At 38.0% G+C, this 15,201-nt stretch overlaps 1 protein-coding gene across 1 annotated transcript in view; it reads right to left on the reverse strand.

The window, feature by feature from the left end:
* Positions 1–556: 556 nt before the first annotated feature.
* OPRK1 (opioid receptor kappa 1) overlaps positions 557–15,201 on the reverse strand; it is a 31,509-nt gene continuing 16,864 nt past the window's right edge. Inside the window, exon 4 of the mRNA XM_012571983.5 lies at positions 557–12,807. Within this exon, the coding sequence (XP_012427437.4) occupies positions 12,275–12,807 (533 nt within the window). The 3' untranslated portion in view covers positions 557–12,274. The remainder of the gene's footprint in view (positions 12,808–15,201) is intronic.

Here is a 15,201-nt window from a genome sequence, read left to right on the forward strand (position 1 = left end):
ATCAAAACCATGATTTCCATCAGCTTACCTATATCCACATTTGCATCTGCCCACTGTCAGTGAGGTAAGGAATACAAGATGTGTTTTAAGTCCTGCATTCCTAAGGAAAATTTCTCAAAAAACTGCTCAATTTCTAATGGCTACCTTCTAATTCTTCCCCCAGAATTCTCATATACTGGATGAAGGGTAAGCCACATGGGAGAGATGATATCAAACTAAAAAATGAAGGTCCACAGCATGCCAACAGAAGACTTCAGGGTTACCCAACATATTTCTCCAGACACCTCAGTGCTCAGAAAGGTCAAAGTTCACACATATGGCCCTTCTAAGCTGTTGCATGCACCTGCAATGTATGGCAAAAATGCCTGCAGAGGAGCCAAAAATTTGCACAAAATTATGCAGTTTTGAAGGTCTTTAAGACAAAAGAGTACGACAAAGTAAATAACTCATCAGCATTTGGAAGCATAAACAGCAGAAGGAGCCCTGAAGGAGATGTGTCTTATTGCATTTTAAACAAATATCAAGGTAGGTAACTTGCATGATAAACACACTGCAATTTGATTTCAGTAATTTATTAAATTAACAAAACCATATTTGTTTATCTCAATTACCAAAATTGCATAAGATGCCATGTTATTTTCAAACACCATTTCAGTCTCAAACATGAATTATGGAGGTGAATTTCAGTTGTTTTTTCAAATGTTTTTGTACCACAATCCAACACAGAAATATATGCTCCATAAGTTTTCTGAGCAGAATTAAGGTTATGTAAACACGTCATTCATCATATTTTCTCCCATCATATGACAGATATATCCTTACACTCACTTCTAGTACTAACAAAAGTAATTACTTAGATTGCTTGCAAAAGAACCATCAGACTTTAAGTCATCAGATCTGTGTTCTAGGAACCCACTTACCTGCACCCCATCACTGCAGTACCTAAGTCACACACAATTGTCATGTGTAGAAAGGGGCTTTAACACACCTTTTCTGTACATGACTCTCATATTAGGTCCTGGTTCTGGTTACTGGTTCACACTTCTGACCAGTAACCATATACCCCAGGCAGAGAGTTCCTGCTCCAACCTGCTCAGACCTGTACTAAGGCAGCCTCTTCAGCCACAATCACAGCTGTGAAATTACTTTAGTCCTATAGACCCTCTCTGTAAAGGCATCTGAAGAAGCAGATATGTCTTCAGTGCTGCTTTTAAAACATACCAGCACCCAACTCCTTCAGGGAGTCAGCTGCCTTAGCATTTCCACATTAATCTTTCTTGAAACTACCTTGCAAATTTTGCCCACCTGATCTCTTTGATCTCAAAACAAATACCTGGGACACTTTCTGGGAACAAACTCCAGTTTTCCAAATGCTTATTCAGGGTACCTGCAGGACCGTCTTTACTCCTGGAGCTGTTGATTGAAGATTTATGTTGTAAGCTCTGTCAGGGAGCAGAAGCTTACCAGGCTTTTATTCTTTTCACAGCCAGTTTCCACCAATGCAAGTTTCCTATGGATACTATTTATCTTCACTTAAAACTGTTAAATCAAATTAACAATATGGTATGGAACAGATCTAGCATCTGCGCATTCACTTGTGCCCAACACCCTGAGGTTTGGTATATGATACACTGAAACATGAACTCTTACACCAAGACTCAGATCAATCAACATACTGCCTACATGAACTCTTATTAACAAAACAGAGGGAAGGAAATTAAGAACTGTAAAAAGAGGACAGCTCTTTTCAACTCAGAGCAGCTGCTCGCTACCTGAAAAACAATAATTCAATTTGTAACAACAAAACCAAGACCACTTGAAAATGTTCAGGGAGGTAAGGAAAAATCTTCAAGTGTAAACTTGAAAAGCCTCCCATGCTTGGAGAGACACTCATCCAGCTGGTTCCCTACTTGAGTTCCTTCTCCAGCAGAGCTGTAGCACACTTTTTGCAGTGCTGTCTTGGCCCTTCTCCTGCTTTGTACCATTTGTCCCTAGGTTTTGCGTCTAACACAGCAGCTCTGATGCTGCCTGGGCACAGCCCATTTTCTGAGAAACCCAGCTAAGGTTGTGCCTCATACTGTGCCTCAAGCCCTCCATGTAGATCATCTCTACTGTGGCATGAGCCATTCCTGGGTCTCACATCTATCCAGAGGTGAGGTCTGTACAACTCAAAAGTGAGTGCCAAAATGTTTTGTTTCGACTAGAGATGAAGCCACTATCTAGGACATGGGAGATCCACATTACAGTCTGTGAACACCCCTTTTCAGCCATACTAAACTCTCTCTCCTCCTCCTCTTACTCATCCGTAGTAAGCACCCAGACTGCAGCCCTTCTGGAGGTTGGTGTTCTTGTTTTCACTAAAAATTCACCCTGAGGAACCTTCCTTGGAAAAGTTTTATTAAAGGAAAGTCATTGAAGAAGAATTTCAGTTTTGACAAAACAATGCTTCCCAGTCATGAGTGCAACTCTCACAGTGGCATCCTAGGGCATCATTGTATCCTAGTTACTGGAATGTGGTGAGCTCTGTTTGCTGTTTACAAAAATAAAAGCACAGGCAGGAACTTTTTTCTGTCAGCTGTCAAAATTAGCAGTAAGCTAGTTTTCAGTGAAGAAAATTTCTGGCGAGCTGTCAACAAGAAAATTGAAAATCAGAAAGAGAATATTTATCAGACGTGAAAAACAAGTGTGACATTTAAGCACATGCTTAATGGAAGGCTTGGTTTCACTGCATAGAGCTCTTCTGTGTAGAGTGGATACAAACAGAAACTTGGATCTGCTTGGGAGAAAAGGAGGAGATTAGCTGACAAGGGGGAAAGTGCTGAGGGAATTTGCAGAAGGTCTAACGCATCTAGTTTAATTTGTTTATTAAGTTGAAAAATTCTGGATGTAGCTCCCATTCAATGCCATTTGTTTATCTGCCTTTTTTTTTTTTTTTTTTTTTGCATATCTACAAGGAAATTCATCTTACACTTGCTACACCAGTGTATTTTTCTCCACTGAGGACAATGTAGAATGTTGAACTGGAAAAGATTTCATCAAAACCCACAAAAGTTTGTAGTATTCATCATGTCAAATTGGAGTTTGCTCTAGCAAAATGAATGTCTTTCTACCACAGAGGCAGTGACTGCAGAAAATCACCACACTCCTGAGCCCATCATGCATCTCAAACAGCACACTTAGCCTCCTAACTTCTCACAGACCAGGTGCATTTTGAAGCACAACATCAAAAAATAGCTTTCTAGAATTGGTAACTAGCAGGAACATGTAATGAGGAAAACAGATGTAAAGAGCCTTCACACTGAAAGCACAGGACATGTTATGACAATCCAGATAAAAGGAATCTAGGACCACTTAAGGAGAAATTATTTTATTCCCATATGAATCCTTCTTTAATGCCATAGAAACACAGTACCTTAGAATGGTCTGGGTTGGAAGGGACCTAAAAGATCATCTAGGTACAACCCTTCTGCCATGGGCAAGGACACCTTCAACTAGAACAGGTTGCTCAGAGCCCCATCCAGCCTGGCCTTGAATGCATCCAGGGGTGGGGCATCCAGAGCTTCTCTGAACCACATGTTCCAATGCCTCACCACCCACCCAGAGAACTTCTTCCCAATACCTAACATAAAAAGGCTCCCTTATAGTAGATATTCCCCATGTTCTTGTAAGAAATCCCTCCTCAGCTCTCTAGTAGGCTCACTTTAGGTACTGGAAAGCTGCCCCAGAGCCTTCTTTTCCCCAGGCTGAACAGCCCAAACTCTCTCAGCTTTTCCTCACAGGAGAGGTGCTCCAGCCCTCTCATCATAGTCATGACCGTCCTCTGGAGTAGCTCCAACAGGTCCATATCCTTCTTATGCTGGGGATCCTAGAGCAGGCTGCAGGACTCCAAGCAGGGAAGAGGGTTTAGAATCACTCTGCAGAGGGAGAGAATCACCTCCCTCAACCTGCTGGCCCCTCTCCTTCTGATGCAGCCCTGGATACAGTTAGCTTTCTGGGCTGCAAATGCAGCCAGGAGGTAAGGAAGGAACCATCTGGCAAATTCATGCTAGACGAACACCATAAAGCAGGCATTTCCTAAGTAGTACATTCAGTTTGCAATTTGGATGCAATTTGTGGAAAACACCAACAGGGAGAAGACTGGTTATCTCACCTTGCTAATATATTAGCTCTTCTCTGTCCATGCAAATAATATTGTGATTCCTCAGAGGTTAGATTGAATGGTTTTCAGATATATCTTTTAAGAGACAGATAATATTGAAGTTTCCCAAGGCACATCAAGGATCCTCATCTCAGAGGCTGACTGCCAGTATGTCAGGCCACCAGCAAAATACCATTTTCCTCCAGAAAATAAGAGAAAAAGACTGTGTTTTCTTAGCCTCTTTTTTTTTACACTCCATAATGTTTTTCTGGAAGGAAATCCATATTCAGATCAGATCTATTAATAAACAAGACAACTTTCCCCAGCTCTCTACTCCTTCCCAGCTAAGCAGCAAATTTCCATTCCTTTCTTCCATTTGTTAAAGCAATTATTCAGAGTGTTCTTGCAAGGCTGAAACACCCAGGATGTGTGAAATGTTCATATCAAATCAAGACACAAGACAGCTCACTAATTCACAATGAGCTGCCAATATCATAGTAATCCATAAATATTTTTCTCTCTGACAGATTTTGACCCATGTTTCTATTTGTAGGGGAGAGGAAATTAATTCCACAATGCTCATCTCATGAAGACCTCTTTCCCCAAGCAATCACTTTAAAAAATTATACTCTAGGCCTTGCCTGGGGTTTTTCCAAGCCTTTACAAGCAATAAAAGTAGGTCGTAGAGCTAAAATAAAACATATTTTGTGTTTTCTTCTGAAAAAAAAAAAAAGTCTAGCAAATAGTGGATATGCATCAAGAGCAGAGATATGCAAAGTCTGTGGCCTATTCCAAACTTTCCTATAATATCTTATGGGGTGGCATATGCTCCCAAACAAGAGCAAACAGCCAAATCTCCCATGGTGGGTTGACCCTGCCAGGACACCAGGTGCCCATCAAAGCTACTCTATCATTCTCCTCTACTGGGCAGGGCAGACAAAATATAACAAAAAGCTTGTGGGTCAAGATAAGGACAGGGAAAGAACACTCAGCAATTATTGGCATGGGCAAAACAGATTTGACCCAGGGGAATTAATTATATTGCAAATAAAATCTGAGTAAGATAATGAGAAATACTTGCTTGTCCAATTTTTTTAAAGCCACATAAATGGAAATATCACACTATAAAACCATACTACTTGTTCCTATATAAATTAAGAAACAAAAAATAGTGTTATACATGTTATACAGTGCTTGTATGAGGGAACCTACTCCAGTATATTACATATATATCCTAGGTAGGATTCCAAATTTGTTTGCTTCTGTCCAGAACTGATATGAAGAGTTAAGCAGGTGAGGTCATGAAAAGAGCTCTGTATTACTCATCTGATGCTAATGGGATTTGAGTTGCAACCGTGATCTTCATGGGGCTGTCATTAGGCCTATGTGACTTAACTGTATTTTATTCTCTGTTTAAAATCCATCTATCAGAGTGAAATCAGAAATGTACTTTCTGTCATATATTGAGCAATTACCCTTAGTACAAAGCCTGTGGAGAGAAAGGTCTGCTTTCTTTAAAGAATAGGTAGAATTTAACTGAAGCTTTTACAGCAGTAGCACACTTTCTGTGTTTTGTCCAGCTGACATTCAGTACTACAGAAACATATAGGCCTATACATGTCTAAATTTTTTGCATTTTTTTTAATGCCAAGCTTGTGCCAAGCCCAAACAACTCCTTGCTTAGGTCATTCTTTTGTGGTCTGGAAACCTCTCCCAAAAGCTTCTTGGGCTTCAACATCAAGACAGTTGCTGCTGCTATCATTTGGTGCTCAAGCAGATGAAAATAGCATTGGAGTAAAAGCATTAACTTGGGGACACAGTACACATACGCCATGCTCGAATCCTGAGCTGAGTCCTACCACATAAGGTTCAAATTTGTATCGATTGCTCAGCTGAAAGCACTGTGAAAATGCACATGGAAAATTCTCTGTGTTGCAGTAGGTTTTTTGAATATGGAATTTGCAGTTTCAAATGGAAAGGCTTTTGTTTTCCACTGTATAAAACCAAATAAAGCCCATGGCTGTAACTGAAGTATTCTCCTGGGATGAGAAGTCTTCTGTCCTCCCTCTGATCCCAGAGACAGTACATACTTTTATTTTCATTAAGTGAATGAAATGGCACAAAGGTCTTATTTTGTGAAGAAAATAATTATTATCATTATAATTACTTCTCACTTTTATGGCTGCCACTCTGAGGAACCAATTTGTATGTACATCTGGTTTATGGCACTATCAGCAACAAAGCACTTTTAAAATGCACAAATACAATTAAGAACTAACTGCAAAGTACAGTAGAGTGGCTAAATGTCACTTTGCCCTTTCAGACAAGAAAAGAAAAACTCCATACCAGGGAGTACTGTATATGCATACTTACATATGGGGCAGAATTGTAATATCTGACAGCTCCCACAAGGTAAAACCACCATATTTTATTGTGATTCATATAGCTGGAGGTAATTTCTGAGTTGTAGGCATATATAGGAGTTAATAAAATGGAAGGAAAAAAAACGCCAAAAATATACTATGGATTTACAGATAACAGTTTTATGCCTACATAATTTCTATTTTTTTTTCCCACCAAAAAAGAAAGAAGATTAGAACTCAAGCAGGAGTTTAAAAAGAGGGTGAAGGATACACTAGGTAAGACTAATTTCTATGCTGTCCACTTCAGATACTTCTTGCACCATGGCAAAAAACAGAGATAAGAAATATTAGACTGAGGAAAGAAGAGCTCCAAGAGCATAAAATACCAGCTTGCCTGCTACAAATGGTATATTAATACTAGTTTTCTGCTGAATATTTCAATTGGGGCAGTATTGGCCATAAAAAAAATTCTTCTTCAAGGAAGACAGAAGGAGGTACATATCCCTAAAGTGCATTCCCAGGGCTGTTTAAGAGTGATTTTGCCAAGTACACTACAACTTCACAGTACAAGGGTATTTTCACTGATCAATCAAATATTTTTCCAACAGATGCTGACTTTCAAAGTTGTCTTTCAGATATCTGGAAAAAGAAGACAAATATAGTCAACTGATTTTTTTTTGCCCATACTAAGCATTTACTGAAGAGCAAGATTTAGTTGCAGGTCTATCATTAGACTGCCTTCATGGCTGCTTCCTGGTGTTGCTTTCTGAAAAGCTTCTTGTACAGAAAAGTATTTTTAAAATGATAGTGGCTGTTTTGGAGACTGACAGCTAAGTATTTACTTTTATGAGAGACAGTTTGGGAAGAAATGCATCAGCAGTAATAAGTACTTTTCTTCAGGACATGATGGCCTCTACCAAGAAAGTCTGCAGTATTTCACAGTAGTTTCCATACTCTCCTTTTACCTTGCACCATTCTCCTATTCTGCCAAATGTTTTGTACTTCAGTACCAGGGTTGTCTACTTTATATATCAAGATTTTCTAAATCTTGTTTGTGTTTTCAAAACCTTTAGAACACATTTCAGCTAATGTGAAGATAAATTGGTTGCTTTATAATATATAGAATTATAAATATATAACATTTTAGAGTTTACTAATTAATTTTAGTAAATTAGAGTTTACTAATTAAAAGAAAAAAGAGCTCTTGTACACCCATACATAGGTACATAAGTGCTCACAATCTCTATTTTTCATGCCTCCTAGCTTCTATACACTTTTCCTAAGCAACTGCTGTCACTGTCAATACAATTTTCTCATACTATGTACACACTATCAAGCTTTCACACCATTAAATCATTAATGGACAATACCACCTCCAGGAGGTTTACTACAGGGTTTGCTGCAAATCTGCAGTGGAATACAAAGCTGTAGGTATTTTTGGTATTCCTTTTAGCAGGAAAGTACAGCCATCAGTCTGTCCCAGGGCTTGTTTACTGATGAAGGAGATGGGTATTTCCCTTCTGTAGATCCCTAAACCTATCTGAGAAGTTGCCATTTGTACTAACGGGTTTGGAAACTGAATAAGAGAACTTGTATTTGCTGCCAACTAAAAATCAACATTAGAGGGAAAGCAGACTGAACAGGCTGGTAACTTCCATGATTATTTTCCAGAAATGCTGTCCTGATTTCAGCTGGGTCATTGTTAATTTTCTTTCAAGCAGCAAGTACAGCGCTGTGTTTTGGATTTAATAAGAGAATATGTTGATAACACACTGATGGTTTAGTTAAAAAAGCAGGGCTTACCCTGAGTCAAGGACTTTCCATTTTCCCATGCTCTGCTGGTAAGTAAGCAGGTGCACAAGAGGACAGGAGGGAGCACAGTCAGAACAGCTAACCCAATCTTGCCAAAAGAGAATTCCATGCCACAGGATTTCATGCTCAGTGTATAAACTGGAAGAAGATGGCCAAGAGAAGCCAGGCACTGTGTGGGATGGGCTGGGCATTGGCCAGTGGATGGTGTGCGAATGGATTGGGCATTAGATGTTTGTCTTGGGTTTTATTTTTCTGTCTCCCTTCTATTACTGATAGAATTAGCATTAGTATTAATATTAGTATATTTTACTTTGTTTCTATTATTAAACTGTTTTTACCCTAACCCACAAGTTTTTTGGAGGGGCAGAGAAAAAGCAACCCCATTGCTCTTTGTTGCTAGCAGGGGTTAAATCACCGTGAGGTAACCTAAAGCTGAGCAGCACTTGCACACAGTGTGAGACAGGTTTTGCCCAACACAGAAAGAAAAGCATCTCCTGCTCTCAGCTGATTCCCTCCAGCAAGCAGCTCCCAGCGCTTTCACACTCACTTGCATTAGCCACACAGCTGGACATCAAAACACTTTTAACTAAGTGATCAAAATCTGCAGTCTGAGATCATTCCACCTTGCATGTCAGGGTTTTATGCAGCAACAGTTCCCAAGCCACATGCAGTCCAGCAAAAAGAAAAACCCAACCTAAAATACTTTGATTCAGTCAGATTAAATATCTTTCAGTCTATCATTCTAGCATTGAATAGATGTACTCACTATATTGTATTGCACACCTGTAAGATACAGCTAAAAATTATCCAGGCACAATTAATTGTTTTATCTGACAGATCACATAAGTTATCACAAACTCAATCAATTTTGCTGAATCCACATTTTTTCTGAAGAAAAACTTTAAGTGGGAAGAAAGCAGCCATATTTACAATGATTATGTTTGATTAAGAATTGATAAACAATTAAGGAAAAAAAAATCTCAGCACAATCTCTCTGTCTTCTTTGCAAAGACTATATTAATTTAGCAGAACCAAGAGGAATTCTGGCTCAGAATGGTGTTTTCCCTTTGCTTTTCACGGGACAAAAATTTCATTTTCAGTTTTCCTCTGAATTTCTCATCATGTTGAGGTATTGCTCATTAACTAAACTTGGGGTTTCTCAGCATCTGAGCATCATTTCTCTGCCATGAGTTGGTCTGCCCTGAACCAGAACACCAAGTGTATTTTCCAAATAAAAGCTCTCACAGTTAAAAGAAGCAGAAACACAGAAAGAGATATATTAGCTATCCACACTTGATTGATTGGAATTTAGCCCCACAAGCAGGTCCGTGACCACGCTTTTGCAGTATTGAATTTTTGGAACCTCCAAAAAAGAAAGGCCGGTAAGAGTGTTTGCAAGTACAACCAATTCCCAGGCTGCCTGCCTGTGTCTGCCCCACGTTGCCATGCTCCAGGGCCCATGGGACAGCACAGCCTGTCCCTGCTGCCCCATTCCCCACCCAGACCTACTCCTGGGCCAGGCAGCTCCTACCCTGCCTTCACCTCTTGCTGCCTCCTGGAGCCAGCACAAGAGAGAAGGTAAGTCATTGGCCTGGAGTTACAAAGAAAGTGAAGCGATTTGCGATGGGAATTCAGTCTTCTAGAAGCAGATTCTGTGAGCATAGTATCATTTTTAATGTACTTTCTCATGTGTTAAAAAAATCTTGGCCAGTTTTCTGCTGTTTTTCAGTGACGTGTAGTAAGCTGCTCAATTTGACAAGAAAACTTCCGAAATACCTTTCTACCGCATTCAGACTAATTTGGCTGTTAATGTTCCATGATAGAAATAAACCTTTAGGACACATTCTTATAACATTTTACAAGATTAATTGTTAGGAAGTTATAATTTCCTCCCACTGTGATGGGAATGATGATCTGCTTCTGAAAAACATAAACCTCAAAAATATTATTAGAAGCCTCCTTTTTGCAAATTAAAAACATTGATTTTTCATTACAAAGCAAAGCATTTGACATAATGTGTAGAACAAAAACCCTATTCAAGCACAGACTTACATATGCAAATGGTAAGTCATGAACAGGAATATAGATTATTTGGAATTAAATTAGTTCATTAGATTCTAGTTCTTTCTCCTTTCACTTGCTCCTAACTTGAAAAATACCTTGGATTTTCAACTTTTGCCTTAAACATTCTCTTTTTATGGCCATTTAAAGGTCAGGACTTAATTTAGAAAGGTGGATGAATGTTAAAAAAATGAATGAATGACAGAATGGGAGGTGAGATTCAGCAGTTGTGTGAGCAACTTCAATTCACTTCCCCAGGTAAAGCAAGAATCCTGAGGTCAGCTAATCATTCTTCATGTAGAAAAAATCAGAAAGTGCTAGACTTGTCCAGAAAGAGTTATCTTGAATATTGCAGCAACAGCATTTATCAATACGGTATAAAAAATATTTGACATACATGACTGTATTAATAATAAAGCATATGGAAGTCCTGCAAAAGGACTTTCTACAGCACTTCCACAGGAACTGGACTGCCAGCTAGTCCAAGAAAAAAACTCATTCTTTATACTGGTGTGCATTTTTGGTCTCATAGGACCAAATCAGATTGTGTTTCTGAGAAAATTTTTCACGAAATGAAGGCACCCAGGTTATTATTTCTTTTGTATAAAAGAACAAAATTAACAAGAAGATATATGGTATATGCATTCAGGGTGAAGATAATGAGAGCATTCCTCCAAATTTCAGCAACAGCAGTAGTGGGAGTCGTAATATATAACATCAGGAAGACAAAAGTCTACAAACTGGAAGTTAGGCTCTGTTTTACCATAAACTTATCTTCAGCAAGCTAGTGACTTATTTATCTGTGCCTTGACACCTCTATCTTCACAGGAAAACAGAGAAAATTTCTGAAGTCATAGGACTGTATCAAAGAAAATATATCAGCCTCAATAAACCAGGAAGTTTTTCCATCAAATGCCATTAAAGCATCCATTATTTAATTTCCATTGTATCAATCCAGTTAGTTCATGTGCTACTTCCCTTGATTCTAATTTGTCAAATATTTATTTCAGTCTGCTTACATATTGTCCAGGAAAACAAGTTACACATGAGAGGGTTTCCTCCATGTAATGAATGTAACATGACTTTTCATCAATTTTGTAACAAGTGAAGCATTTGAAGTTGTCTAGCCTCTTGTTCAATATACACTCTGAAAATGCATATTATATTATTCAGACTCAATAAAGAAACAACCACCTTGGAAAATCACACATACATAACATTACACATAGATGATGAAACATGTGATAAGAATTCCCATTAAATTCCAGTACTTTTGAATGCCAAAAGGCTTTACTATATATAGACACAATAAAATCACTTTGGTGTGTAGGTAGATCATGCTTAAATTGGATTTTCACAGCACAAACAAGGGTTACAGATTTATTAATTGAGGACAATATTGATTATAGCTCTGGAATTGTTCACAGAAATCTAACACTCTTGACTTTTAAGAGGATCAAGTTGTCAAGCTCCTTACTTTAGAATCAATCACTGTTGGGGTAGAAGTTTATGGTATAGCTCAGTTTTATGACCAAATGTCTCCTTTTACAATGTTACATATTGTAAAGAGAAGAGCCAGAACTCTGCTTATCCAGAATCACCTGGTGCCACACTACCTCTTCACCCTGCAAAAGTGTGTTTTAGTGCTGGCTCGAGTACAGCAGATATGGTGCCAAAACCTGGCCATCATCCAGGTCCTTTTCATTTGAGCCGATTTTCAGGAGATTCTTGTTTATCAATAATAAACTTGCTTTAGTTCAAACTGCCAGGATTCCTGAAATATTCCAGAAATGTCTGTCTGGGTGAATCGATTTCAAACTGCAGTCGTAATCTGTGTAAGTCCTAGGTCATTGGACTCCTCTCTCTCCTGAGGACAGTAAGATGACATTTCCACGACTAGTCATACAGGTTTGTTTGCCCCACCTGCTTCCCTCATGTAAGCTGGGTCTTGCACAGTGTTTCTGACTCTGCTGGTGCTTTGCCTGTCCATCCTCATCTTGAAGGGGAAGCAGAAGTCTTTGAAGCATCTCTTGAAGTTTTCATCCAAAAAGGCATAAAGGATTGGGTTGAGGCTGCTGTTGGTGTAACCCAAAGCAATGCAGAAGTAATAGCTGGATATGGCAGCAGTGCTGTGGGACACGTCCCCTAAGGCCTCAACCAGCACAAAAATGTGAATTGGAGTCCAGCAGATGATAAAAACTGCCACAACCACAAGCACCAACCTGGTGATGCGACGCAGGTTTCGATCTTTTTCTCGAGACCCGGAGAGAAGCCGTACGCTTTTCAGGCGCAGAATCATCAGAGTATAGCAAACAATTATAATGAGAACCGGAATAACAAACGCAAAGACAAAGACACAGATTTTCATGAAGATGTCCCACCACACATAATCTCTGTCTGGAAACTGCAAGGAGCATTCAGTGCTAGCAGTATCTAAAAATGAAGGAAGCAAGAAGAAAATTGCTTTGTTATTAGATATTCTAAACAATGTCATTATCATAGCGTAACCTAGGAAAAGTGATTAGCATGTACTGCAATATTAATAAATGGATTTATCATTAAATCACTCCAAGGAAGCTTTCAGTTAGCATTGAAACTGGTTTTATGCAGCTGTGTCTAGAAATTACTGAGTTTGGAGCTTTTTAAAATGCAAAATATTGCATGAAATTTCTTTCCCATGGGAGGATCTAAAAAAGTAGAGCACAAAAACAAAATTTGTAAAGTTGTTTCTATTTGAATATCACTGAGATTTAAAACCAGATTGAGTACTATGTTCAGCAAAGTAGAAATCTCATCATTATTATCAAACTATATATGTTTTTGTCTGTGGGTAGAGAAAGATTTTTGATAACATGAATGGTAGAAGCTGAAGGTGGTTTTGATACTAAGAAAATTTTGCCAATATATGATAATTGTGTAATAATCTTTTCCCATATGCCTTTTACAGCACAAGTAGAGTACACACAAATGCTTACATTCAGGAAAAACTCTGGAAACATCTTCTTTTCCGTTAAGTAGAAGCAAATTAAATACATGTGTGCATGGAGTCAAATGGAAGCTACTCTTTTTGCAGATCATGCCATTGAAAATGCAGCCTGTGCAGAGACTGCAGGATCTGGGGCACAGAGGTCTGCCCTCTCCCTTTCCCATCACCCATGCCAGGATTCAGAGCCACAGGCTGTCACTTCAATGTGTTTAGCAGAAATATATCATCTGACAGGAGGCGGCTAAGGAATGAAATATTTGAGGTTTCATTTGCTGACCTCATTAGAGCCTTTCAGAATATAAAACACATGGAAAAATAAGTAATAAGATAAATGAAAAGGCAAGAGAAGAGGTAAATTTACAATTCCTCTCAGTAGTTCAGCTCTGCTGAAGATAAGTCAGAGTAACACAGGGATTTTTGACTCTGAATTGTAGCTTAGATTTTATCCTGTGAAGTTCTATGGATTTTTTATCATTTTCCCTACTGAGTTTGTCAGTCCTCTACAAATTATTATATATTGTTTTTCATTGATTCAGATCTAAGAGTAGAATGATTCAGTATACTCCTGCACATAATTTTTCATATCTGCCTCCATCACAACACATCAGAAAAAAAAAATCAGGCCATATTTCCCTGCTGTAAAAATGCTTCCCAAATCAAAAAAGATATTGCAGAGAATTTTTTTTGAAAGCAAGGGAGGAAATTATAATTTAGCCCATACACACATTTCCATGGTTAGATATCAGAAAGCTGTTATGGGGCAATATTGAATATGGAAACATTTTAATAGAAAATATTTACAGCAAAAAAAGCTAAATATTTTGAGGTTTTGTTTTAAATAATATGTAAGATTTTGAAAGCTGAAAATAGAAAAGGCATATTTTTCTAGGCTGATGCAGGATAATCACATGACAGCACAAGTGCGACTTGACACTCAGTGAACTTATCCAAATCCTTTGTGATGGAGGTTTTAATAAACATACTTGCTTTCATTTAATTTCAATCTATAAATGCCAATAATCATATTCAAAGTTTTCCTGTCAATTATTACTGTTACTTGTAGTAGATCGTAGCTTAGCAGCCATGACATAAAATCAGAATGCAGCTGTATTATCTAAATTAGTAAAGCTGCTTCCAGATGTGTGGGATGAAAATGAAGTGTGATCAGGGACGGCTGCTGTGGACCACATCCAGCTATTCAATGAAAACCACTCCCAGAAGAAATGGCCTCTTCAGAGCTTCTGACATAATTTCACATATTTATCAAAATTATTAGGTCATCCTCCCTGTATTTTGCTATAATTTGTGGTTGGCAATGTTATTTTAGAATTCCAAATTTTCAAATACAAACTTAATTATTATCTTGCATCTCATTGCAGTTTACTTTCTATGGAAAATCTTATTCTAAAAACATTCATATTAATGTATTGCACTTGATACATGTAATGCCATATCATAGTACTTTATGGAATCCATTTACATTTACAAGTAGAAAACAGTCAGTAGAAAATCTGATCATAATGCACAACACTATATTAATTTTATGGAACTTTGGAAGTGGAACATAATAAAATTCAATTTATATTCTATTTTTACTGCCTGAAAAGTTGCAGAACTTATGAATAGTGTCATAATCTTCAGATTTCATACTGACATTTTCCACTTTGAAAGCCAAATATTCCAAATACATTGATATATTTAAGGCAAAATACTGAGTTCTATATGGTATTTGGTGTAAATATATTTTAAAATATGCTTGATAAACTACCATTTAAGATTAATCTTAATATTGATCTAGGAAACATACATATTATATATATAATATTGATTGTGTCACTTCC

Source organism: Taeniopygia guttata, chromosome 2 (assembly GCF_048771995.1).
Source record: "Taeniopygia guttata chromosome 2, bTaeGut7.mat, whole genome shotgun sequence".
Classification (NCBI taxonomy): domain Eukaryota; kingdom Metazoa; phylum Chordata; class Aves; order Passeriformes; family Estrildidae; genus Taeniopygia; species Taeniopygia guttata.